This window comes from Ceratosolen solmsi, unplaced genomic scaffold (genome assembly GCF_000503995.2).
Source record: "Ceratosolen solmsi marchali unplaced genomic scaffold, CerSol_1.0 scaffold2, whole genome shotgun sequence".
In the NCBI taxonomy this organism is placed as follows: Eukaryota; Metazoa; Arthropoda; class Insecta; order Hymenoptera; family Agaonidae; genus Ceratosolen; species Ceratosolen solmsi.
In genome coordinates this window covers 8,073,225-8,097,227 of record NW_011948422.1, presented here as the reverse complement: position 1 = coordinate 8,097,227, position 24,003 = coordinate 8,073,225, and the positions used below count along the sequence as shown (strand labels likewise).

Here is a 24,003-nt window from a genome sequence, read left to right as displayed (position 1 = left end):
TTGTTGTTATTATTATTATTGTTGTTGTTGTTGTTGTTGTTGTTGTTGTTATTGTTGTTATTGATGATAATACGTAAATGCGCGAGCGTCTGAATTACATTTGCCATAAGTTAATCTGTTAAATTCAAAGGAAATGCAATATTGGAATTGCCAGTCAACGTTGAATAGGGCAGCGGGAAAGCAACATTTTAAACGCCTCTTATTAAAAAGTCAATAAGAAATCTGTGAGGAAATGTGTTAGTAAGGGCGAACGAGATGAAATGTTGTATTAAACTGATAATTCATAGGCGATTAAATAGGGTATAAGAAAGAGTGCAGGAGAAACGGCAAAGAAACTCTGCCGATAATCAAATGGAGGGAAGCTCGCCTTCTTGGCTCATTATTATTTTGCTTTTTATCTCGTCTACTTTGCTTAAAAACTCCTATTTACCGACCTTTAGAAACACAATATTTTATTTGTATAAAGCGTAGTATGGGGCAGGAGGAGGAGGAGGAGATGGAGGAGGTGGTTAGGCAGGGAGATGAGCAACTTTTTTTCAAAAAGTCAACGTTGTACAAATTTGGTAAGACAGTTTGAAAAGAGGGGAGGCCGCCGCCGATTAAAAATCTCCCATTACCAATGTCCACGCCCCGTCTTAATCTATTTTTCTTTACAGCGCGAGATTAGAACTCGAGTAAAAGTAAAAGAGACCTAAAAAATCGGTGTAATTGATCTCACTAAGCAGTTGCCCCGTGAATCGACGTGTAGAACGAAACTTTGTAGGTGCAGCAAGTGTAACCCAATAGGCTTCCTGTATGAGGAAGATCGTATGCTCGCTGCTATGAAAAAAAAAAAAAAAAAAAAAAAAAAAAAAAAAAAAAAAAAAAATGAAAAGAAAAAAAAAAGAAAAAAGGCTGATCGGCACATCGCACGCGATCAAGACGCACGTCAGAAAAACTAACGATCCTCGGCTGCACCAGTTGGCCACCAAAAATCCCGATAGCCGACTCCCGGCGGTGATGCGTTGTCTTATAGCCGACTCGTCAATGCATCTGACCTATTGAATTTTCGGTCCTTGGAAATATCCTTAAGTCCTTCTTCGCTTATAACATTCTCATATTATTCTTATTTAGCGTCGGATCGTTAAAAGAATATCGGATTTTAAGAAGGTCGATAATTCGACCGTACGTATTATTATTTTTTCAAGATATGGGATACCTTAAACCGTAAATCCTCGAAACTTTGAAATTTATTCTATAGGGGGGTAGTGGTATTTTTATGACTTTTGAGCACAATTTATAATTATTTTTTCCTTCCAATTGCAAGCAACTTCAATCCTATTGGTTACTATACGTTGTAACTTTATACATTTTCGTAACCAACCCTTTATAAATATCTTTAGAATTCTGAGATTTTGCATATTCTGATCTGATCTATCGAGATCAAAATACAAATTGGTAGTAAGCTTTGCATCGTGAATTCTTCGAAATATAATATCTTTAATGCACAGTCATTATTATATTACGCATTTAGAAAACAAATCTCTGAAATTTTGGATGAAATAAATTTTTCCATCGGTTTGGTTGCATTTTTTCCCATAATCGTCTCAAACGCGCGATTGTGCGAAAATTTCGTTTCGCCAAACACTTAATTTTACTATGGAGCTCGAAACTCTTGGATCGCTAAGCAAATTAATTAAACCGAAAAGAGAGAAGACGCTTGACTTGGTTACGCGACGATTGCCAACCGCTAAATTAGCCAAATTGTCAAATAATTTTGGTAAGAAGAAAGGAGACTCGAGAAACCACGAGCTAAACAAAAACTAAATAACAAAAAAAAAAAAAAAAAAAAAATAATTAAATAAATAAATAAAAATAACAAGAAAATAAAGACGTAAAAAATAGAGAAACACACTACTGACAAAACTTCGGACCGACTAATCGTTCTGACATTTACCGCAGAAGCCGCCTCGAGTAGCTCGAACAGTCGCTGCCGAGAGAATCTTTAATGTCTCGTTGATTTATAAAATTTCATACGGACTCTCCTTCGCCGTGGCATCCCCCTCCCCCAATCCTCCATCCACCGCTTGCCACCTCAACCCCCCTCCAGTCCACCGCCGTCGCCGCCGCCACCACCCCACCTCGCCGCCCTTCGCCATCTCACTTACCACTACCCTGCATTAATCGTGCTTGCCCGAGCAGCCGCGGCACGAGTATGCGGAGCCGGGTGGCGGTACTTGGATCGTCATCGGCTCGCACTGTAAATAGGCCGAGGATTCGCATTCGGGGGCAGCGAGCCGTCGGGGCTTGAAGGGCACTTTGACAAAGGGACGGGCCCCGGAGAGGAGTCAGAGCCGCGGGTGGCGGGACCAGATCTCCTCGTCCGCGCGAGCATAAGGCCTCGGGCACTCCAAGCCACTCCAAGCCACTCCAAGCCGGATCTCGAGAGATTAGGCTCCAGGAGTCCTTTTGGATTCTGCATCGGGCCGTGAGTCGCCGCATCGTCGTTAGTCGCGATTAAGACGCTATTTTGCGGGCCCAGGCGCTCGGAAATTCGAGTGATTGTGTATCGCTTTCTTTTACACGGCCACAACATCGTGGCCACTCTGCTCAACCCTTACCCTTTTCTTTCGAATTGAAGTTTCGTTGTGGTGGTCAATCGACTAGAACTGCCGATCATCGTTGCTCCGATACTCCCTATACATTAATAATCCCTTGTTCCTCACTCGTTCACTCACACTTACTCACACTCACTCACTCACTCTCTCTCTCTCTCTCTCTCTCTCTCTCTCTCTCTCTCTCTCTCTCTCTCTATATATATATATATATATATATATATATATATATATATATATATATATATATCACTCTATCTCTCTATCTCTCTATTTCTATATCTTTATATCTCCGGCAACTTTTATCTCCTTTGCGTTTCCATAATCGCTCGCTTCTCATTTATTTGTTAAACGTTTGTTAAGTCTATAACGAGAGGATTAAAATTACATTCGATTTATATTTAAGACAATGTGTCCTACAATATTTTCATTAAGTGATAATTAACTAATAATATAAACATCTACTGCCATTTCATTCGGTCTGCATATTAGTAAAATGAAAATATAAATTGAAATTTCAGGTGTCCCTTCGTTTACAAGTATTTTTCATATTACATGATACTCGAGGAAAATAATTCCAACATTTTCTACTACAAATACCTTATGTTTTATTGCTTTATTGTACAATGTCATTAAAATTTATTAGACTTTACATTATTGTTATTAATTAATTAAATTCCGTACGATAATTCATTGACATTGACAATTTGTGATTGATAATTACGTAAACATTGTTTTTCGAAAAATCGATGAATTATTGCCACTCAATGATAATGATTCATCATACAGTTCTAAATTTTAATGAAATTAGGGTAAGATTTATAGTTTCCTAAGACTATAAAGTATTATATTATATTATATTATTTGCTCGAGTGGTTTTCTTACAACCTACAAGCACATGCCACAAAGCAATTTGATGTTTCTTAGATTATACTCTATCGGGCACCGTTTCCTTCAAATGTTCATGTGAATTCGACATTGCCGATCATCATTTATAATAAATAATGTTTTTTTCTCTTTCTATAGTGCTTATATTAATGAAATTGGTATTTAACATAAAAAAAACTTTATCAAGAACAATTGGGCGTGACGCATGACGTTGAACAATCGAAGGCGCATATATAAAGTTCTTAATTCTTATATCATATTTTATTGTTAGAGAAACATGTTTGTTATATGCAATAGTTGTTAAAATAATTCAGCCTGTATTGGCAGAATTTTAATAAGAAAAATTTTAAAAATTCTATAGTTATGATGCTCGTTGAGCCGACTAATGCACAGAAATATCGACATAAATTGGTAGTTTTACCTTTTACATGTTTGAGCGAAGAAGCCATTCGAATAGTCTGTAATGAAAAATTGAATTATCCATGAAAATTTATTTTTAACAGTCAATTTACAACTGTGAAATATCCGTTAAATGCCTCCTCTTAATGCTATGCGCTTGAGTCTTCTAAAATACGATGGCTATTCATTGTCTTTGTGATAAGAATCGATTCAGATAAATCGGACGGAAATTGAAAAAAAAAAAAAAAAAAAAAAAAAAAAAAAAAATTCAAAAGTAAAATCTCGCTATACACATTACATTTGAAATTTCAATATAATTTTTTCCTGCATTTACGGCACGTGATGAGAGATCGGTTGATTGAAAATATACAAGCGCGCGCGGGCGCGAGCGCAACACACACGCTCCACACACGACCCACACACTGGCACACAGGCACACGCGCAGACAGAAAGAGAGAGTGCCATAAGCAGCCACAGATGCGACACGCGCGCTAATACGTGTATACATAAGCGCATGCGTACGCATACGTATATGCATGTGTATGTGTGTATATATATATATATATATATATAATAGATTGATTGGGGTAAGGCGAGGGAAAGTTGTTATAAATATCATAAGCTTGATATCTTTGAATTAAAATCTTTGATTAAAAATCACTGTACTGGACCTGAGCGTTAAGCGTTGAACAATGATACAGTGAGCTTCAACAGAGCATAATTCGTTATTAATTCGTTATTTTATGAAAATACCTTTATCGACGAAGACTCGAGAAAGTCGCTCGCCCTCGAATCTAAAGTGCTCGGCCATTGTACAATGTCGACCAATGTGTAAGCATTTGCAGTTTCCGATTAGAGAGACGAATTCGTTCAAGGACAGCGGGTATGAAATGTCATATGCTCCTTCTTGGGAAGCACGCGGAAGTAAAAGCGCTCCCTCCGTCATCGAAAGCGAGCGAAATAGATGATCGCAGGGTGGGAATGCGTGAGTGGGCCGGTGTTGCTCCGCTCCTTATACGGTTATTAGCGACACGTTAAAATCGCTGGGGATCGCTCGGTCGCGGAGTGGCATTTTCTTCCAGGGCACTGGTCTGCCGCCGGCTCGGTCAGACGTCCGCGTGATCGTTGGCCTCGCCGACGGGCAGTATTCGGATGAGGTCGTTGGTCGACTCGACGACGTTGGTGTAGCTGACGGTGTCGGTGCCACGGTGGCGCATCTTCATCAGCCATTGGTCGAGGCAGCCGCGCGAGTAGTAGACGACCCCGGTGGCCAGTAGCCCGAGGATCAATAGCGCGAGGCAGACCCAGAGGATCGGGTAGAAGATCCGGCCGACGGCCTCGGCGTCGAAGCCCCGGCGACCCTCGGGGGGCTCGTCGCACTCGAGCTCCTGGCTCGGTACCTCGTGCAGCAATTTGCCCCGATGCTTCAGCGGTGTTTGGCACCTAAGCCAACAACAAAGCCATGGCGATATCGTGAGGGGGAGGGCTGGGGGTGGGGCGGGACAGCCGTCTGATTTTTTCACAGCCGTGTTTTTTTTATCGTCGGGGTGGTCAGGGTAGGGATAGGGGCTCTCGGTGCTCGTAAAGTGAGACTCGAATGGAACGTTTACAGCCTTGCGTGCGAGCATTTTTAAATTTGGCTCGCGATTCATCAAGTAACGGCTTTTTCTCTTCGATTTGTCATTTTGCAATACAATCCACGGTTGTGTAATTAATTGAAAAATGACGAAAAACCGCGCGTTGTGAATTTAGCGACGGGACCAATGGCGATTATCAGATAAGCAAATAATTGATGGGTAATGTTGCAATTTTTAAATTTCCTCCTGCGAGAGACATTTAATCCGGCATCCATCCGTAATCGCGAAATTGCACGTTACGGTTATCATAGAATGGCAAGAAAAGATATCAAATTTTTTAGATTCGGAAAGTTAGTTGGTGCCAAAGTAATTAGTTGAGAGTTCTATTGGGGAAATATCCGAGCTATCGTCACCGAGGATAGATGTGTAGGCAAATGAGTGTGAATTTGGCTCGAAATTACGCATCCTCCCTCGCTGCTCTGACAAGCTTAAGCTGCCATCTATGTATATCCGGGTAAATCTACTTGTATGCATGGGTGTCGCGCGCATGGGTAACGAAGATTAACCGACACTTCACTTATTCGATTAGGCTACATAACGCAGTAACCGAGAAGCATTTGACTCTTTTAATTGGAGAGACAGTAGCCAGGGCAGAAAGGGTAGTTTACCTGAAGCTGCTGACTAGGTCGGTTGTGAGGTTCATCGCGTTAATCCACTTCATCCTACAGTCGCAGCGCCAGGGGTTGCTCTGTAGATCGAGAATGGCAGTTTTCTGTATTATCGGCAGCAGCTCGGAGTTCAAGGTTTCGAGGGCGCAGTTTTGCAGGGAGAGTCTCTTGAGCCTCGGCAGAAGCTTGGAGCTCATGGGCCTGAGCCGCAACTGCGAGAGCCTCGGGGAGTCGCGCATCGAGAGAATCTCGAGTTGGGTGAGATTTTCGAAGTTGTTGAGGAGGATGGAGGTGAGGTTGGCCGAGTTGTCGAGGGAGAGGACCAGTAGCTGGGGCATCACGAAGCTGCCCAGATGAAGTATGTTGGTGCCGTATATGTAGAGGACCTTGATGCCGGAGGGTAGGGGAGGTACGTCCTCGATGGGGTTTAGTGACAGGTCGAGGTGCTCGAGGTTCGACAGGGGCTCGAACAGCGACGGAGAGAAGTAAGGTGATGATACGTTGCGCAAGTCGAGGTGCTTCAATTGCGTGAGATTTTGGAACACATAGGCGTCGATGTTTTCCTCGATCGGATTACTTGCCAGCGAGAGAAATTCCAGGTTCTGAAACATTCGATGAGGATAACAAGAGAAGAGAGTCTATTGAAATATTATTCCTACTCAATTTTTTTTTTTTTTTTTTTTTTTTTTTTTTTTTTTTTTGCCAAGGTTTACTCACTTATATATTTTTCTCGGCGAATATTACTTATTATTATTATTATTATTATTATTATTATTATTATTATTATTATTATTATTATTATTATTATTATTATTATTATTATTATGATTATTATTACATTGGTTCATTCGAATACATTAGATTCGTAGAAGGAGTAATGCTGATTTTGTGCATCGCGGCGAAGCCGTTGACATTTATAAAGTTAAAAACTGAATTTTATCGTATCACGTTGTTTTAAATGAAAAAAAAATAACCAAAAATGTCGATCAGTAAGATATTTTTATATAATTTAAAATGATATTTAATTTACAGTATTTTTCGAAGAAATTATGACAAAACCTCAATATTCCGATAAAATATTATTAATTATTAACAACGAATGTTATTTTGAAGTCCCAATGTGTCAAAGATACACAAATACCAACTGATTTGTTCTTTAATTCTAAAATTATTAAATATTCGCGCATATTCATCAACACTTTTTCGCTTACATTGAAACTTTTTTCTTATTACTGTGTTTTTCTCGGTCTAATAATTTCAAATCTTTTTGATATGTATTATCCGATATCTCTCAGATGTGCCAGAAATTATATCTTTTATTATTGATGAGAACTTACAACATATTAATTATAAATATCTTGTGCTACATTATTTAAATATTTTAAAAAATTCTTATAATTTTCTTTTTCCGTACGCGATATTACAAGTTTTTCGTAAAAATGCTCTTTACACCGTGAATATTTTTACAAATGGCTGTTTGCTTCAAATTAGAGAACAATTAAATACTCGATAATTTATACAATTTAATATTCTATTATAATATTATTGATAAAATATTAATATGCCTAAGTATATATATATATATTATGAAAATCTAGAACATTTATATTTTCCTTGAATTTTTTTTTCTTGCGTCCTTATTATTATATTACATACGCAATTTAGTAATTATTTATTAAAGCATTAAATTAACATAATTTTTTAATTATTTGTAATTATGAAAAAAAGTTATGTTGTTGCATTATAAATAAGCAATTCATTAAAATTTATAATTTTTGAAAAAACGTTAAAACTAGAAAGCTTATACAAAAAAAAAATATGTAAAACATGAAAAATATAAAGATATAAAAGGACAATGGAATAACCGTCTAGATCAATATTTCAAAATTTTATACTAAAAATAATATCTAAATTGAAATATTTTTTCAATGCTTGTAGGAAAATAATAATAAGTTGCGTTTTATAAATGTTTTTATAGATTTTTAAGAATGACAACGACTAAAGGGAAGAAAGTGTTTCAATAAGAGTAGTTTTGATTTTATTGATGATTTGAATATTTTTATATAAATTTTAAATAAGTTTTTGTTGGATTGAACACAATTTTTTTATGTGATTTATACGGTTAGTACATATTTTATGTTTATGAGTTTCAATAATTAGTATTATATTTGAATATTTTGAATGTAAGGAAATGATCATATTTCTTGTGTTAAATATTATTATGCAAAAGGAATTACCTGGAAAAATATACCATAATGTACCATTAATATAATGAATATTATATTTCATATTATTTTATTTTATCTTCGATGCTCATACCATATCTTTTATATTTTTGGCATATGTTTATATTATCTATTAAGTTTTTTCTGTTATCTCTAAATTTTATATTTTTAGATCAAGTATAACTATTTTAGATTTAAAAACAAAAGAATCCATATAATTACATTTATAAAGATTACAATTAAATATATATATAAATATATATATATATATATATATAGTTTTTTTGTTATTATAAATTCGAGAAACCTTTACTCTTCGTTTAACGAAACGATCCATTTATATATACACATATATATACCAAAAAAAGAAAAAAAAAGTAAAACCAATAAATAAACATTAAACAAAATTATTTTAATCTGTAAAGTTTATGCGATAAACTAATTTATTTTCAAAATTTAGACGTATTGGCATACAAATGTAGAGTTATTTATAAATTTAATGCAAATATAGCCATTACTTTTTAAGATAGCAAATTAAGGCAACATTGTAAAATGATAAATCAGAATCAGTTTAATAGCTTGATATTGTGCTGTTAAATGTTATTTTCTAAATTATCACATATTTTTATATATTCTCATTTTCTTTATTTTTTTTTTTTTTTTTTTTTAGTAAAGCATTAAGAAATTTTTCGTTAACTACAAAGTATTCAAATTTTGTAAAATCAATTTTACCACGTTTATATAAATAAATAATACGTATGTGTTCGTAGAAAAATTGAGGACATATATCATAGCCATTAACAATTACTCAACACTAACAATTTTGCATAATGAAAAATTTATCGATATTACGTGTTTGTTAAAACTATAGGCTTTTCAGTTATAATTAATGTAAATTAAAAAGAAAAAAAAAATAACGCAACTTTCATGACAATTAACAACCATTTTTATCTAATCTCATAATAGAACTACATAGTTGCGATTAATTAATATTTATATGATTTAAAAGGTCTAATTTTAAATCAATAGTTGTAAAAAAATAGATTAAATCTATATTATTTTAATGTTTTAGAAATTACAATAATCAATGAATTAATAATAAGTTTTACTTAAAAAAAATAGGAGAATGTATTAAGTTAATTATTAAGCAATATTATTGGAAGTCTTAATATCAATATAATTTGTCCCTGATTTAAATTTAATTAAAATGCAGCAATTGAATGACTCAGTTTAATTATCAAATTCAGCTACTTAAAAATAATAAAAAAATTCTATTTCTATATTGATAAAAGGAATTTTTTTTTAAATAAAAATGAATTGTTTTCTATTCTATTTTATAAAGAATGTTCTATTTGAAGAACTGAAATACAAAACAAGTATTATTATTAAATAAATAAATGTAAAGAAATTTCAACGTATACATTAAATAAATTGAGCTTAGAAATAAATGGTGTAAGAAATTATCATCAAAATTAATATTAATTGGAATTTAATTTCATTATATTAATGACTTGCATTTCTCCTCTCCTTTACTCTCTATCAAACTATATTTATCCTCATAAAAAAGTTCATTGAAAAAGACTACTCACTGATATGAGGGAATCGTTACTCAATTCAACTAAACTATCCTCAATTCGAGTCCATTGTTAATAAAATAATTGATAATATCATTCATTCTTTAGTATCAACTATAGTAAAGTATATTTATGATATCGATCGGTTTATTAAACAAATTGCCTATTAAGCAGAGAATGTTGAGTGTGTTGTTGATAGAATAGTGGTAGACAATTGTTGAAAGAAGATACTAAACGAAAGATGATTGTATTAAACATTCGTATGAAATTGATTAGGAAAGTTTGGCAAAAATGTCTTGTTCTTTTAAAAATTATATCTTAATATTGGGTCGCTGTGTCCATAATTATTTTTTAGAGTGAGGCAGGTGGATTGTTATTTTAAAAGTCTATTCTATTCTATTCTATTTATTTATTTATTATTATTGATTTTTTTTTTTTTTTTTTTTTTTTTTTTTTTTTTTTTTTTGAATAATTAAAGCGAGAAATTAAAATAAGCCTGTAATAAAAAGGAAATTTATAATATTACTTTAACCAAATTTATATCACGCTTATATTGTATTTGCTAAGCAATTCTGTGATATATTAATATGAATTCTTTATCGTTCCATAATGATAAATATATCGTCGCAAATTAAAAATAATTTTAATCAAAATTTAACAGTGATATAGTTCATTACTGCATCATAATATCAAATAAATAAATTTATTGTTGCTTCATTATTTATATAATTATTTTAATCACTAGATATACATAAATCATCATTATTATTATGTAAGGCTAAACGTCTTTTTTTTTTTTTTTTTTTTTTTTTTTTAAACTATACGTAATAACGCCTACGTAGTTAGTATGATATTTTTCTTTAGTGCAAGATGCTGAAAATTTTGTTTTCATTGACAAACTATTTCCCAAGGACGCTAAGAGCTTGCACGTACTTGAAGAAATAGATGGTTTTGTCAATACATTTTGTGAATTTTTAATAAAATATGCGATAATATTATGAAGTACGTACCTTCATATGCTGTAACATGGTATCGTTGACAACATAGAGATCATTGAATGACACATCCAATATTTTCAATTTCATGACCCGGTGATTTAGAGCTTCATCGTTGATGTATTCTATTTGATTATGGCTAACATTTAGCGATACTAAATTTGATTCTTCTAGACACAAGAAGAAAAACTTTTTAAGATTGTTATATGATAAGTCTAATATGCGCAAACTATCGAGCTTTGTAGAACAGTCGAGAAAACTGTCGAATTTGTTCCCTCGAAGTATGAGTTCGTTCACTTCGCGCATATCAATTTGGTTTTGAATTTTAATAAAGAAATCTTCCCTTTGTAAGTCCCGATACGATAGGTCGACCTAAAAATAGCATTTAAAAATAGCATTTAAGAACTTTTGTCGAAAATAAAAATACGCCGACAAGGTTATAACGAAGAGCCTCATCAATAATTACTTCATTATGGCCTCTTTTATTACTTATTGCCATTTATCGTACGGATTACGAAATACTTATTAATCAAATAACTCAATAGCCACGTACTCAAATTATAAAAGAATAATAAATAATGTATGAGTAAATTAATGTTAAACGTTTATAAACATTTTGGGCGACTATTTAAAATTAAATACCATAAGGAGCCTTACCGTTTTGGGAAACGTGGCAATTGCAGTGCAATAGTTCCATTTCATGAGAACGAGAATACTTAGCCATGATTTAAATATCATTGTCACTCTGTATTATTCACTGATGGGCGCAAAAATAATAATGCCAATGTTACACAATGCACAGAATCATAAGGCACCGCGAGCGTTTTTGTTCCGATCTTCGAGTACCGATCGATGATCTGGCCAAGAGGCAAAAAGAATTCATCGGCGGCAGACAGGTCAGAAGTTCAGAATTGCGAGGCAAACGGCTACTTCTGTTGCAGAGATAAATTCAGATTAATTCATTCGCTAAGCTCCAAATGTATGGAAATCACTGAGCCACTGACGTTCAAAGGGGCGGATTCAATATTTTGCAATTTTTTAATTTTTGAATTTCCCGCGCTGAAAATTTAAATTAACACTTGAGGTATGTGTTTATTATCTATCCATTTCCGATTGTCATACGAATACGTGCATTATCAGCACCATGAGCAGCTATATTTATCAAATTAACGTAATTAAACATTTGCTCTAAAATATGCAGTTAATGTATGTTGGGAACCAATAAGTTTTTCAAAATAGACAAATAATTTTTATCCAAGATTTTTCTTATCATACTTATTTTTCTTTTTTTTCTTTTTCTTCTTCTTCTTCTTCTTCTTCTTCTTCTTCTTCTTCTTCTTCTTCTTCTTCTTATTCTTCTTCTTATTCTTCTTCTGCTTCTTATGCCTTGAATGATTAATTTAAGACAAGTTTTTATCATAAAGATAAGTAACGATTTGTATTATTTAAGGCTTCATAAGTGTATTACTCACTTTCACCGTAATTAATTTTTTTTTTTTTTTTTTTTATAATTTACTTATTTTTCAGTTCCCAGTTTTCAGTTATTTTATTTATTTAATGATAGGATTAATTGTTTCCATGGCTAATCGGGTTTCAGATTATGTGTATTTTTCAATTAGTTTTTTTTTGGTTTTTTTTTTTTTTATGAACCGCTATCAATACTTGCGAAATATCTCACTTTAATTAGAAAGGAAGTTCCGATGGTAACTCCAACGTCTGTCATTGATCTTTTACAGTTTCAAGGCACTATATTTATAACGCGTGTAATTAAATTATTATTATTTTTTTATTTTACGATTCTCATGACAAAACAGCAGCTTATATATTAAATCGAACTATTCAAATTGAAAAATTTTAATATATTTAAGAAAAAAAAAAAAAAAAAAAATTCAAAACAAAATTCAAGCTTAACGTCTAACAATCAATAATATTACTGTTAACATATAAGTAAACGAGTGCGTAAATATATAATTTATAATTGCATTTTAAGTACTTATATTTCAAATAAAGATTATTTAAAAGCTTTTAATATTTCCTTAAAAAATATATATAGTTAGAAACTTGCTTAAACAAGAAAAATATCACAACGATAAGAAACTGATTAAATAAATAACTGCGATATTTTTAAATAATAGTGGACACTACGTGGACCTCACGGTTTCTGTGTGAATATTCTAATTTCAAATTTTCTTTTTCATCTTAACGTATTAGTATACGAAACTTTTTTACAATAAATATTTATTAAAAATATTAACTATGAATCGCTTTTACATCTCTTGATTAAATCAAATTAAATATTTTTGTAACATATTGTTTAAATTATCGGTAACTCAAATTCTGATGATAGTTTTTACCAGAAATGATATTAAAATATTTTAATGTTGCTTTGTTTAAACGACATTCTATTTAAGAATACTTAAACCATTTTTGTTGTTAATTAATTTTAAATATAATCTAAAAATCCAATGCACTATTGATAAATATTTTTGAAAACTATTTAAAAATTATTTGAAAAATGCTATTGAATTAATAAAAAAAATCTGAATTTATTATTTATGAAGTTGTATGAAGCGCATATAACATATAATAATTTTTTTATTATAAATATTAACCTTCATTAGTAAAGTAATGTCTAAAAAATAAGTAATTATTTATTATTTATGTTTAGATTTTTATTTTTTATTTTTCTACTGAATGAATTTTATTATATAATCATCTTTATTAATGAATACGTTAATTCATAACATAATAAATGATTATTCAATATTTAAAAACAATTCATAAATATAATATAGTTAAATTTATCAAATATATATACAATTTGATTAATTCATAAGTGAGAGGAAAATTTGTTTAATTAAATTTATCTTAAAATTTTTAACCTCGTTAAATTGAATGAATGAATATTTATAAAATTTTTCGTCTCTCGAAAGATATATAACTTTAATACATTTTCTTATTAGGATTATAGTTTTCATAATTTTTCAAAGGGATATTTATATTTCTTTTTATAACAAAAAAAATATATATATATAATTTTCTTTGATTTCATACCAAGACTTGTATGTGTATGATTTTTTATTTTATGATTTTAATTTCTGTTTATAATTAAGGTGCAGTAAATTATATTGTAAATTTAAAATGAGAATAAGTTTTCTTTATTTCCTCTTTTGATAGATATTTTACTAATTTATTTCGAATCTACATATTGTAAAACTTTTTTTTATATTATCTCATTATCTTGTAATTGAATAATTGATAAATTGATTGATAAAAATGCTTCAAACGATACCATTTTAATTGACAGCGAAAGATGGAATGCATTGCTCAGATTTTCATTAGAAATATAATTTTTAAATTAATATTTTACCTTTTCCATAAGTATAGTATACGTAATTATTGCTTTTAATTATATTAATATTGTTTATATAATTTTAAATAATTTTTTTTATAAAACTACTTAGAATATAGTATTAGTATGTGCCTGTATCTAATATAATAACGAAAGTGTTTTTATTTAAGCCCTAAACCATATTTACAATTATTGAAATTATTGTTTGTTACAATAGAATTGAAAACTTTTTATTTTCATGTTTATATTGTAATTTATTTTGGTATAATGAAATATTAGTTATTTCTGTATCGAGTGTATTCTAAATCTATCAATTTTTCTTTCTATTTATGCACTGATAATATTCGTGCGAAACACTTTAATATAAATATACAAAAACAATAGATGTACATTTCATAAAAGTTTAGATTTATTGTATAATAGTAATATAATTAATATTATCAAAAACTAAAATTATAAGCATTAGATTATTTTAATATTAATTTTAACGAAAAAATATAGGTAATATTTCTGAGCAACGGTATAACTATGAAAAATTTAAATTATATTTTAATTAAAATATCCACTGATAAAAATATGATAATATATTAAATAGTAATGAATTGCCATCTTTAGTTAAATCATGTATATTTTATTCATTTTCATGTAGAAACGAATAGTTGTATATTCGTGTCATTATATAAATAACATCTTTTATTTATAATAATAGAAAAATAATGTAAAATATTTCCGTTTTATATATTGTATCACTTCTTAGGAGTTTGTGGTGTACTAGTAGCTTTGAAAACTAATGGGTTTGAAACTCTAAATATGCTTGGTAGCATTGTCGCCAAAGTGCCAAAAACTTCTTCGGACATACCCTATAACATACATTATTAATAATTTATATAAATAATATTATAAATCGTTATATATTTTAATATTATCTGTGTCAGTGATACCTTTGGAACTAGAAATTGTAGATTTTTTAATTCTGCTCCTCCCCACGAAGACATTTCTATCATAAATCCTTTCACACATTTGAATACGAGCTCTGCTCTTTTCGTACACCACGCTACTGTCATTTCCTATATAATTATAAATAAATTTCGTTATAAAGATTTTACATATTTGACATATTTTAATATCAATTATACGAAATATTTTACTTCAGTCATTTCATGTACTAAAAGAACAGGTATCGTTAAGGTTGTAACATCATTGCAACAAGCTGTTTTTAAAATATTTCTCAATCCTAAAATAGCTGGATGTCTTGAATTTATATCACCTTAAAACATTAATTTTATAAAATATTACGTTTATTTATATTAACATGCATTCTCACATATGATGTTATTAATGTAATTGCATTTATAGGTTTTGTTCCGTTCGACATATGTTTTAAATACTAACCTGATCTCAAAGAATCATTTACTACCATATGGAAAATAACGTGTACTTGAGCCAAATTTGAATGCCTTGTAATAAATACATCGCCAGTTTGTAATGTTTTACTCAAAGTTGATTTTTTAGTATGTTGCTGCAGATATACAGGAGCATTTGAATTCATTTAATATACGTTGAAAAACATGCGCACAAGAGGAAACTTTTAATCGACAAACCTGCAAATCATTATCTTCTTTATGGTGTGCTTGTCTCCAAGCAACGGCATCCTTCACATCTTCTCGTATTTTTTCCAATTGTTCATCGATTGGTGGAAAGTGAAATTCTGTGGTTAATTGAGATATAGAAATAAGTTCTGTAAAAAATAGATTGAATGAGACAACAGACTTTATTTTGTTTTTATTGTATAACGCCTTAATAGAAAATGAAAACTAATTGTATTAATAATAAATGTATGTTGAAGATAACTGCGATAGAACAAACCTTTCGTTATGCCAGAATAACTTCCTAAATGATTATCGCTCAATAGAACCAGTCCACATAAATCGTTCGAATATAAACCCAATGCGGTCTGTAATCTTTGTGGCGTAGGATCTATGCTTCTGATAATGTAAATTTATTATTATATATAAATACTTAGCTACTTAAAATATCGAATATATATACATACTCAGAATCAGAATTTTTAGTTCTACAGAAGTCAAGTACATCACCTGTTAATATTCTAATATTGTGCATTTGTTTCATTTGTGAACCTAAATGAATAGTAAAACTTTCTTCCAATTGCTGGTAATGAGATACACCTTTCTTATCATCCTTAACGCAATTGTAGAACCCTTGACCAAGTGGTGGCATGGGAACCATTGGCGATTCACTGAAAGTAAAATAATATATAAATATCAATTCCATAGCTATTGTATTTATGATTTAAAGTAATACTATTTTTAGATCATCTATTCATTTCCAACATGTAAAAATGAGAATTAAAAAAAAAGAATGAAACTATATACAATTAAATGCTTATTGTAAGATAATTGAAGTACTATACACTGGTGTTGGTAACATATTTGTCTGTTGCTCTTCTAATAATCTCATTATCCAATTACGGTACTGTCTTCTTTGTTCAAGTTTTAAAGCATCGACTTTCGATCCCCAGTGACCTTGCAATAAACTTTGTTCTTCAAAATGACGAGCAGCCATGTCATTAATAGATTTTTCAGTCGAACCGGCTTCTAAAGTTTCCACAGCCACATGCATTTCTTCCGTCTGTCTAAAATGAGATATAATTAATTTTAATTCATCGCTGAGTCAATAACAATAAGCCTAAACGGTAAAGCACAAGCTTACTTTTGCGTTAATTGTTGATAGTCTTTGTCTCTCATTTTAATAACTTCTGTCACATCTTTTCCAAATTTATGTTCAGCTTGCAAAATTGGTTCAAGAGAAGGCGAATGCACTAATCTGTGGTAAGCCGCAGCAAATAATTCCTCATCGGTTGTTCCAATTGGCTCTGCATATTCTACGGTCTTAAGTTTATAATTTTTTTCCCATTTCTTAATTATTTCTTCCACATCAAGATCACCGCTCTTAGCAGCATCGATGAGTTTTTCCGTTTTATCATCGTGAAATTTTAAAGTCCATTCTTTAATATTTGCACTCAAAGAATTGTAAAGATCACTCTGAACATAAGGTGGTAATTTGAAAGATGACATAATGCGATATACGAGTTCTATTATCGAACCTTGGAAAGGGATTTTTAAAGGGATTTTTAAACAATACTCTTGATTTGACGTACATGTTGGAAATTTAAATATAAATGTTTTCTCAATATATTCTTCCTCCATATTAACACTTAATCTTATCTCTTATGGACCGTATTTAAAACATATTTATAATACGTTTAATTAATTTAATATTTAATTAATTTAATAGACTGGAAATAAATTCTGTAATAATTATTTCCGATTTACTGATTTCATCAGCATTATTTATAAAAAAAAACGTATAGAAAATTTATTCGTTATTGTTTAAATATTTACATATTAAAATAAAAAATTGTAGTAACCTCATAACAATGCTTAAAACTCAATAAAAAATCTATATCAACAGTAATATAAATATTTTAAAAATAACATAATATAACGGTTTTTTTTTTAAAAATAATTTTCAATTGCAAATCCATCGTTATGAAAACATTTTTGATTCTTGACCATTTAATTCTTGATTCTTATCACTTCTTCACACATCATTGAACTTTCTAATATCAACGACCTTATTAACATTTTGAAAGATACAAATTCTTTCGTTCTCGCTATCTTGATTCAGGCTCCATCGAAAACCTTATTTATCAAATGCTTGGGATCGTCAGTTAATTTTTGCTTCATTAAACACGCCCGGGACGGTTAACTGTAAGGATCGAATAGAGAAACTCGACGAGTCAAACCATCTAATACGAATGTTTTTGCGGCAATGATACCGATTTATAATAATTGTACTTTATGATTATTCGCTGTTACCTTGTGCATAAATACTTGCAGAATCACGAAATTCGTGTCCAATTATTCTCACGCATACTTTCCCACATTTGCCTGACATTTCCAACTAATGTGATTTGCTTGACTTTGGTAATTTTGCAATGTCCTAGGCACAATTACAAATAAAAAGGCTTATGATTATTTATCCTTTCGGATGCTTTAACAATGTCTGGTTAAGTATGACTTTGAAGATATTCTGCTGTAATGATACACATAATAATGTCTTTAAGCCTTATATTATATTAATATGAAAATTTATGGCGTAGAGATGAGCTGAAATAACAGAAAACAATATTCTATAACAATATATCAGTTGCACATACAATAAGAGTTTTTTAAGATATTTTTCATAAGAAAAAAAAAAAATAATAATTTATCAACTAAATTGAGTTTATGAAAAAACAAAGAAGAGGAAAAATTTTAATATGAGAAAATTATTTTTGACACATTATGCTTATACGCCACGGTTATCTTGATAACAAAGTATCATATTATTATTTCATTAGTAATTTTAAGTAATATTCACTTATTTTTGTAATCATGGTTTTGGTAATCATGTATAAAGAGATGCTAAATCAAATAATAAATGTAATCATAATTTCGACGATTTCCTTTAACTTAATCCAAGTTAAAAAGACATGTCAATTTCAATTTTTAAATGTTGATGTTTCTAATTCTTATTGTCAACAATTCAATGATATTGAAACTTTAAACATTAAATTGTTTCAAAAATGCATGAATTTAAGCAAGATTCGTCTTGTAATTGATAAAGTTGTATTGGCACTCGCGTAGGTAAATTGAAAGCGAACCTCTGCGAAGCCAATTACAGTACGAGTAAATAGGATTAATTTTCAATTAAAATTAACGATACAATTGAACTTTTAAAAAATGGTTGATCAAAAAAATAATAGTGAATTAACGGATGCCGAAGCTGAATTGTATGATAGGCAAATTCGATTGTGGGGTCTTGATTCTCAAAAACGGTAAGCTAACGCTGTGCATAACCTCTAAATTTACCGGTTTATTGAAAATTTCTAATAATTTGTAATTCAAATTTCATAGACTCCGAGCTGCAAGTATTCTCATAGTTGGATTAAACGGATATGGAGCAGAGGTGGCAAAAAATATTATACTTGCTGGAATCAAATCGGTAACGTTTTTAGATCATCACCTAGTTACGGCTGAGGACATTTGTTCTCAATTCTTGATTCCTCGTGATCAAGTGGGTAACAATGTAAGTCGTATTATTAATATATTTAGATCATAAGCATAAATTCTTCCTATAGTTTAAATTATGTTTTATTTTAGCGAGCAGAGGCGTCTTTGGCGAGAGCCCAGAACTTGAATCCTATGGTTAAAGTTATCGCGGATTCTGATAATATAGACAATAAATCAGAAGAGTATTTTAAAGACTTTGATGTAGTATCGGTTACTGAATGTACTATAGATCAAATGAAAAGAATCAATAACGCATGTCGAAAATACAATACCAAATTTTTTGCGGGAGATGTTTGGGGAACATTTGGATATACGTTTGCTGACTTAATAGCACATGAATTCGCCGAGTAAGTAGTTAAGTTAATAAAATTATGCCTGCCGTTGATCATTTCTATTTTTTTTGTTTGGCAATTTTGTTTGACAATTCATTTTAACCACAGCTTTTAATTACGCTGTTTGATATTTGATAATTATTGTACATTATGCGACATTAGAGAAATTTTCATAAGCTTTTGTGTAATAAACGTGAAATTGTTAGATTAACAATTTCTTAATTTCATTTTGTTTATTTAGAGATATCGTTCAAACGAAAAAAGTTCGTCAGCTAGGAGCTGGTGAGCCTATTAACAAAGACAAGTTTGAAAAAGTTACCGTGACTATAAAGAGTTTTGAGAAATTTGTGCCTTTTGAGAAGATCTTAGATGCATCGAATCTCCCAAAAGACTCCGATACATATTATTTGCTTCTTGGTAAATTTTCATACAGTTTTTCAATTTATTATTCAACTTATGCTGAAATTTTCATCTACCGTATATAAATTTTACCTTTTGCAGTTTTGCTAAATTTTCGGGAACATCATAAAAGGAGTCCTTTGCCAACCGATAGAAGTACAAATATCTTGAACGAGGAAGCCAAAGTAATCATTGAGAAATACAATCTCTGTAATAAATTAAATAATTTATTAAAGTAAGTAATAAAGATGGTTAAAGTATATAATTTAATTTAGAAAAGAGTAAATATTTATTTAATTTTGTACTTATTTTCAGTGGGGACTTTTATGCTCAAATTAGTCCTGTATGCGCTATTGTAGGTGGTGTTCTTGGCCAAGAAATTATTAAAACAGTTTCGCAAAAAGAAAGACCTCATAACAATCTGTTTATATTTAATCCAAGTACAATGTGTGGCCAAATTCTTAGACTATCCTAATTTATATCTAAATAGTATAATTATAGAAAAATCTATCTATGAGAATTATAAAAATTAAATAAGATCTATTTTTACTGCAATTTTTATCTTGTAAATGCCATTTGTAAGAAAATTACGAAAGAAAATTTTAACTAAATTCTTTATGTATATTTAAGCTATGTAAGATAATAAATGAAATTCGATACAATAATAATTGGAGTAAGTGAACATTCTTATTACGACATTTTAGATAATGCAGGCATAGTTAATGTAGTTTTATATGTTTTAAATATTATCAGAAGACTGAAGTGGAATAAAATAATATTAAAAATAAGGAATGGAGTTTACGATTCAATCGCTTAGGTGCAAATGACAGGATATATTTTTAAAAATTTAATGAAAATAAAAATTATATTGATATATTGATACATATTGCTTTTGTATATGATTATTTTGAAAAGAATCCTTAAAGTATTTCATCGCAATTTAATTATTGAGAAATTTTAATAAATCTTATATTTTTAATTTTATTCATACTTTTTATTTTGTTCTCTAATTCTGGCCGATGATTTTTACTTTTGTTCCCATACGAGTCTTCATTAAGTATTATATCAATATAAATAGCGTATTTCAATATTCGTATTATCGTTTAATTTATGAAATTACAAATTATACGGACGTCAATTACATTTATAGTATTTTCCTTCAATTTATAATTTTTAATGTATTATGTTTATATTATATTTCTTAATTAAACTACCTACGGACTTTGTGAATTTTAATCATTTATTATTATTATTATTATTATGGAAGTAGTTTCAAAGTTTTATGAATGTATAATTCTTATCAGGCAATAATTAAAAATGAAAGAATTAATATATATAAAGTATAATAATAGGGAAAGTCACGAGTTATCTAAACGATATGATAATCCATTATTTTTTTCATCTTTTCAATTTATATTTATTAAAATTTATATTTCATATATTATTTATCTAAATTATTAATAAAATATCATGTAATAAGTGTTAGAACTTTATATTAGCCTGCGTTATTTTTATATTACTTTCAAATTGTATGTTAATTTTCATATTCAAAGTTTCCAAATTAATACAGACGATTGAAGTTTAGTTAAATTAACAAATTTTAACTCACCCCAAAATAATCGCAAATCCCTCGTTTCTTATTGCAAATTTTATTAAATTACTTTCTTTAGTAATTCTTCGATAATCTGTACGCCACATTTTTATAAAAATTATTATAAAAAAATATGTAATTTAATTATAATAAATGTAATAAGGACTATTAAAAAGTAGGGAGTATATTTAAATATTTAAACGTTTCCCAACCCCAACGATTTCCTTCGCTTTAAAATTATTCGTGAAGTTTATGGTGAAGCACTTTTAATAATTTTAATAAAAACTTCCTTGTGCACGAATTCCTTCGAGATACCGCTATCTTCTTAATTCGTGCTTTATAGTCCCTTTCAGAAGGGAAAAAGGCTCGATTTCATCTTAATTTCAAGGAGCTATTTTGCCTCTGACAGCACAACGTCTTTCACTAGTCGCGAGATCGTCACGATACAAGTGAAACATGCGAATGGGATTTTCAGACTCTTTTCTTTAAAAGGACTGATTTTGCAACAAGTTTTGACGAACTTGGAATCACCTCCTTACCCGGCAGCGAATATCGCTGTATCCTATTTCTTTTTCTCATTATCATTTTTAATTTTGCCGGTGAAAATATAACGGACATTTGTGACGATTTCGGTCGTGGAACTTGGAAACATAATTCTATCAACATCAGCCTTCGCTAATGTTTCCTAAAGTTTATTCAGTACAAGGAGGTTCTCTCTGACTTTTTGTTTTTTTTTACGTTATTTGGAGTAATTATTATATTTACACATTTATAACGAGACAAGCCGCGTATGTCAATCTATTCCGTTAGATCTATTAAACAGCAAACGTTGCGTACGAATATTAATTATAATTATTTAAAGCTGATAAATGAATTAAATAAGAATCACTGCACAAAGGAAATGGAGAATAAAAAGAGTCTATTTCGTAATTATGCTCTAAGATTAATTGAGTTAATAATGTTTTAGTGTCGTATATAACGTATTTTAAGTATTATTATATTAAAGGGGATAGGCGAAGTAAATAGATGGATAAAGACATAATGAGTCGAGTGCTGTTGCATTAGCGAACGATTTCATTAAAATATAGAGAGTCGTTTTGGAAGTATACGATAGAAGAAAAATGATCTTTTGTAAGATTGATCACAGGGGCCGAGTTATAAGATGATTGTAAATAAGGATAACGTAAGAGGATAATTAATCTAAGTTTCACAGGCTAAAAATGAGAAATTCGCTCCTTCTGATCGAATTAACCACTGCTGCCATCGCGACAGGCGAATCACGACGATATTTACATGAAATTGATCGCGAATAAAGATAAATAGATTTCTTTAATTGATGCGAAGTTTAACAAATGAAGTTGGCGGTGCGCTTAAACGCGCTTAATGCACCAAACAAAAAGGCGCAGGTATAGAGCACATGTAGGCGATAATGTGGACTCGTGGAGCACATCCTAACGGCATCGCCACGTGTCCTCCTATGGGCGCTGAATTATCCGTTTGACGTTTTCCCGATGAGCCACTCGTACACGCGCCTGACTCACGCCCCTCGAAATCGAGAGAGAGAGAGAGAGAGAGAGAGAGAGAGAGAGAGAGAGCGAGAGCGAGCGAGAGAGAGAGAGAGATAGATAGAGAACGAGACTTTGACATTTCATTATTAATTCAACCGGCGCGGCACGTGACCGCCGATGATTTTCTCCCACCTCCGGGGTCTTCCTTTCTATATCTCGACCACGTCCATTTGTCGTAAAGAGAAAGACAATGCTAGGCAGAACGGGAGAGACGGTGAGAGAGAATGAGAGAGAGAGAGAGAGAGAGAGAGAGAGAGAGACGGTGAGAGAGGGATGAGACACGAAGATAAACGATTGGCGCCTTTTTCCTTCTTCTCATGCGCGATACGTCGTGGCGCACGCATTGCGACCTTAAAACATGGGGTGGAGATAATTGAGTGCTCTATTGGATCTCAACTTAATCTCACGGGTTGTCACTGTGAGCTTTTCCATTTGTAACTCGCCGGTTGCGCTGATTTTTCGACGAGCGTTTAATTAACGAGTCGGTGCTGCTTTGCATGGAAAATACTTTTCGTCAGACGAGATTTATACCGCTTGCCTTTTAACCATTCGTTGATGAACGAATTATTATGATTGTCGAGTTCCATCGATACTCATTTTATATCTTTATTACTAGGCCCATTAATCGGCGTATATCTGCTTGTTGTACAGACTTTTGACTTTTTATTTTAAAAATTGTAGAAGCAATGGTCGAGCTTTAATGTAC

The 24,003-nt window shown here is 30.8% G+C and overlaps 3 protein-coding genes across 3 annotated transcripts; 1 reads left to right on the top strand and 2 right to left on the bottom strand.

Annotated features, from left to right (window-relative positions):
- Positions 1 to 4,912: 4,912 nt before the first annotated feature.
- Positions 4,913 to 12,069, bottom strand: LOC105361966 (leucine-rich repeat neuronal protein 1). Its single transcript, XM_011499289.1, has 4 exons — positions 11,578 to 12,069; positions 10,936 to 11,292; positions 6,127 to 6,728; positions 4,913 to 5,324 (listed from the first exon to the last, which is right to left on the bottom strand). Exons 1-4 carry the CDS (start codon positions 11,656 to 11,658, stop codon positions 4,988 to 4,990), a joined length of 1,377 nt encoding a protein of 458 aa, XP_011497591.1. The 5' UTR covers positions 11,659 to 12,069; the 3' UTR covers positions 4,913 to 4,987.
- A 2,832-nt stretch (positions 12,070 to 14,901) lies between these two features.
- On the bottom strand, positions 14,902 to 17,541 carry LOC105361965 (protein C12orf4 homolog). The gene is made up of 9 exons (XM_011499288.1): positions 17,003 to 17,541; positions 16,704 to 16,925; positions 16,326 to 16,529; positions 16,139 to 16,257; positions 15,874 to 16,010; positions 15,665 to 15,791; positions 15,421 to 15,539; positions 15,214 to 15,339; positions 14,902 to 15,132 (listed from the first exon to the last, which is right to left on the bottom strand). The coding sequence occupies exons 1-9, from the start codon at positions 17,497 to 17,499 to the stop codon at positions 15,019 to 15,021; spliced, it is 1,665 nt and encodes a 554-aa protein (XP_011497590.1). The 5' UTR covers positions 17,500 to 17,541; the 3' UTR covers positions 14,902 to 15,018.
- A 1,435-nt stretch (positions 17,542 to 18,976) lies between these two features.
- Aos1 (SUMO1 activating enzyme subunit 1) lies at positions 18,977 to 20,718 on the top strand. Its single transcript, XM_011499287.1, has 6 exons — positions 18,977 to 19,172; positions 19,252 to 19,423; positions 19,498 to 19,754; positions 19,981 to 20,156; positions 20,241 to 20,373; positions 20,454 to 20,718. Exons 1-6 carry the CDS (start codon positions 19,078 to 19,080, stop codon positions 20,611 to 20,613), a joined length of 993 nt encoding a protein of 330 aa, XP_011497589.1. The 5' UTR covers positions 18,977 to 19,077; the 3' UTR covers positions 20,614 to 20,718.
- Positions 20,719 to 24,003: the final 3,285 nt, after the last annotated feature.

What these genes read in the sequence shown, in the direction of transcription:
- LOC105361966 (XM_011499289.1), bottom strand. Translation starts at nt 11,658, where the DNA reads ATGATATTTAAATCATGGCTAAGTATTCTCGTTCTCATGAAATGGAAC. An exon ending in CCATGTTACAGCATATGAAG is followed by an intron (nt 6,729 to 10,935) that starts GTACGTACTTCA and finishes CGAATGTTTCAG; the next exon opens with AACCTGGAATTTCTCTCGCT. An exon ending in GACCTAGTCAGCAGCTTCAG is followed by an intron (nt 5,325 to 6,126) that starts GTAAACTACCCT and finishes TTGTTGGCTTAG; the next exon opens with GTGCCAAACACCGCTGAAGC.
- LOC105361965 (XM_011499288.1), bottom strand. Translation starts at nt 17,499, where the DNA reads ATGGAGGAAGAATATATTGAGAAAACATTTATATTTAAATTTCCAACA. An exon ending in ACTAAAAATTCTGATTCTGA is followed by an intron (nt 16,258 to 16,325) that starts GTATGTATATAT and finishes TTACATTATCAG; the next exon opens with AAGCATAGATCCTACGCCAC. An exon ending in AAGAAGATAATGATTTGCAG is followed by an intron (nt 15,792 to 15,873) that starts GTTTGTCGATTA and finishes GTATATCTGCAG; the next exon opens with CAACATACTAAAAAATCAAC.
- Aos1 (XM_011499287.1), top strand. Translation starts at nt 19,078, where the DNA reads ATGGTTGATCAAAAAAATAATAGTGAATTAACGGATGCCGAAGCTGAA. An exon ending in GGTCTTGATTCTCAAAAACG is followed by an intron (nt 19,173 to 19,251) that starts GTAAGCTAACGC and finishes CAAATTTCATAG; the next exon opens with ACTCCGAGCTGCAAGTATTC. An exon ending in TACATATTATTTGCTTCTTG is followed by an intron (nt 20,157 to 20,240) that starts GTAAATTTTCAT and finishes TACCTTTTGCAG; the next exon opens with TTTTGCTAAATTTTCGGGAA.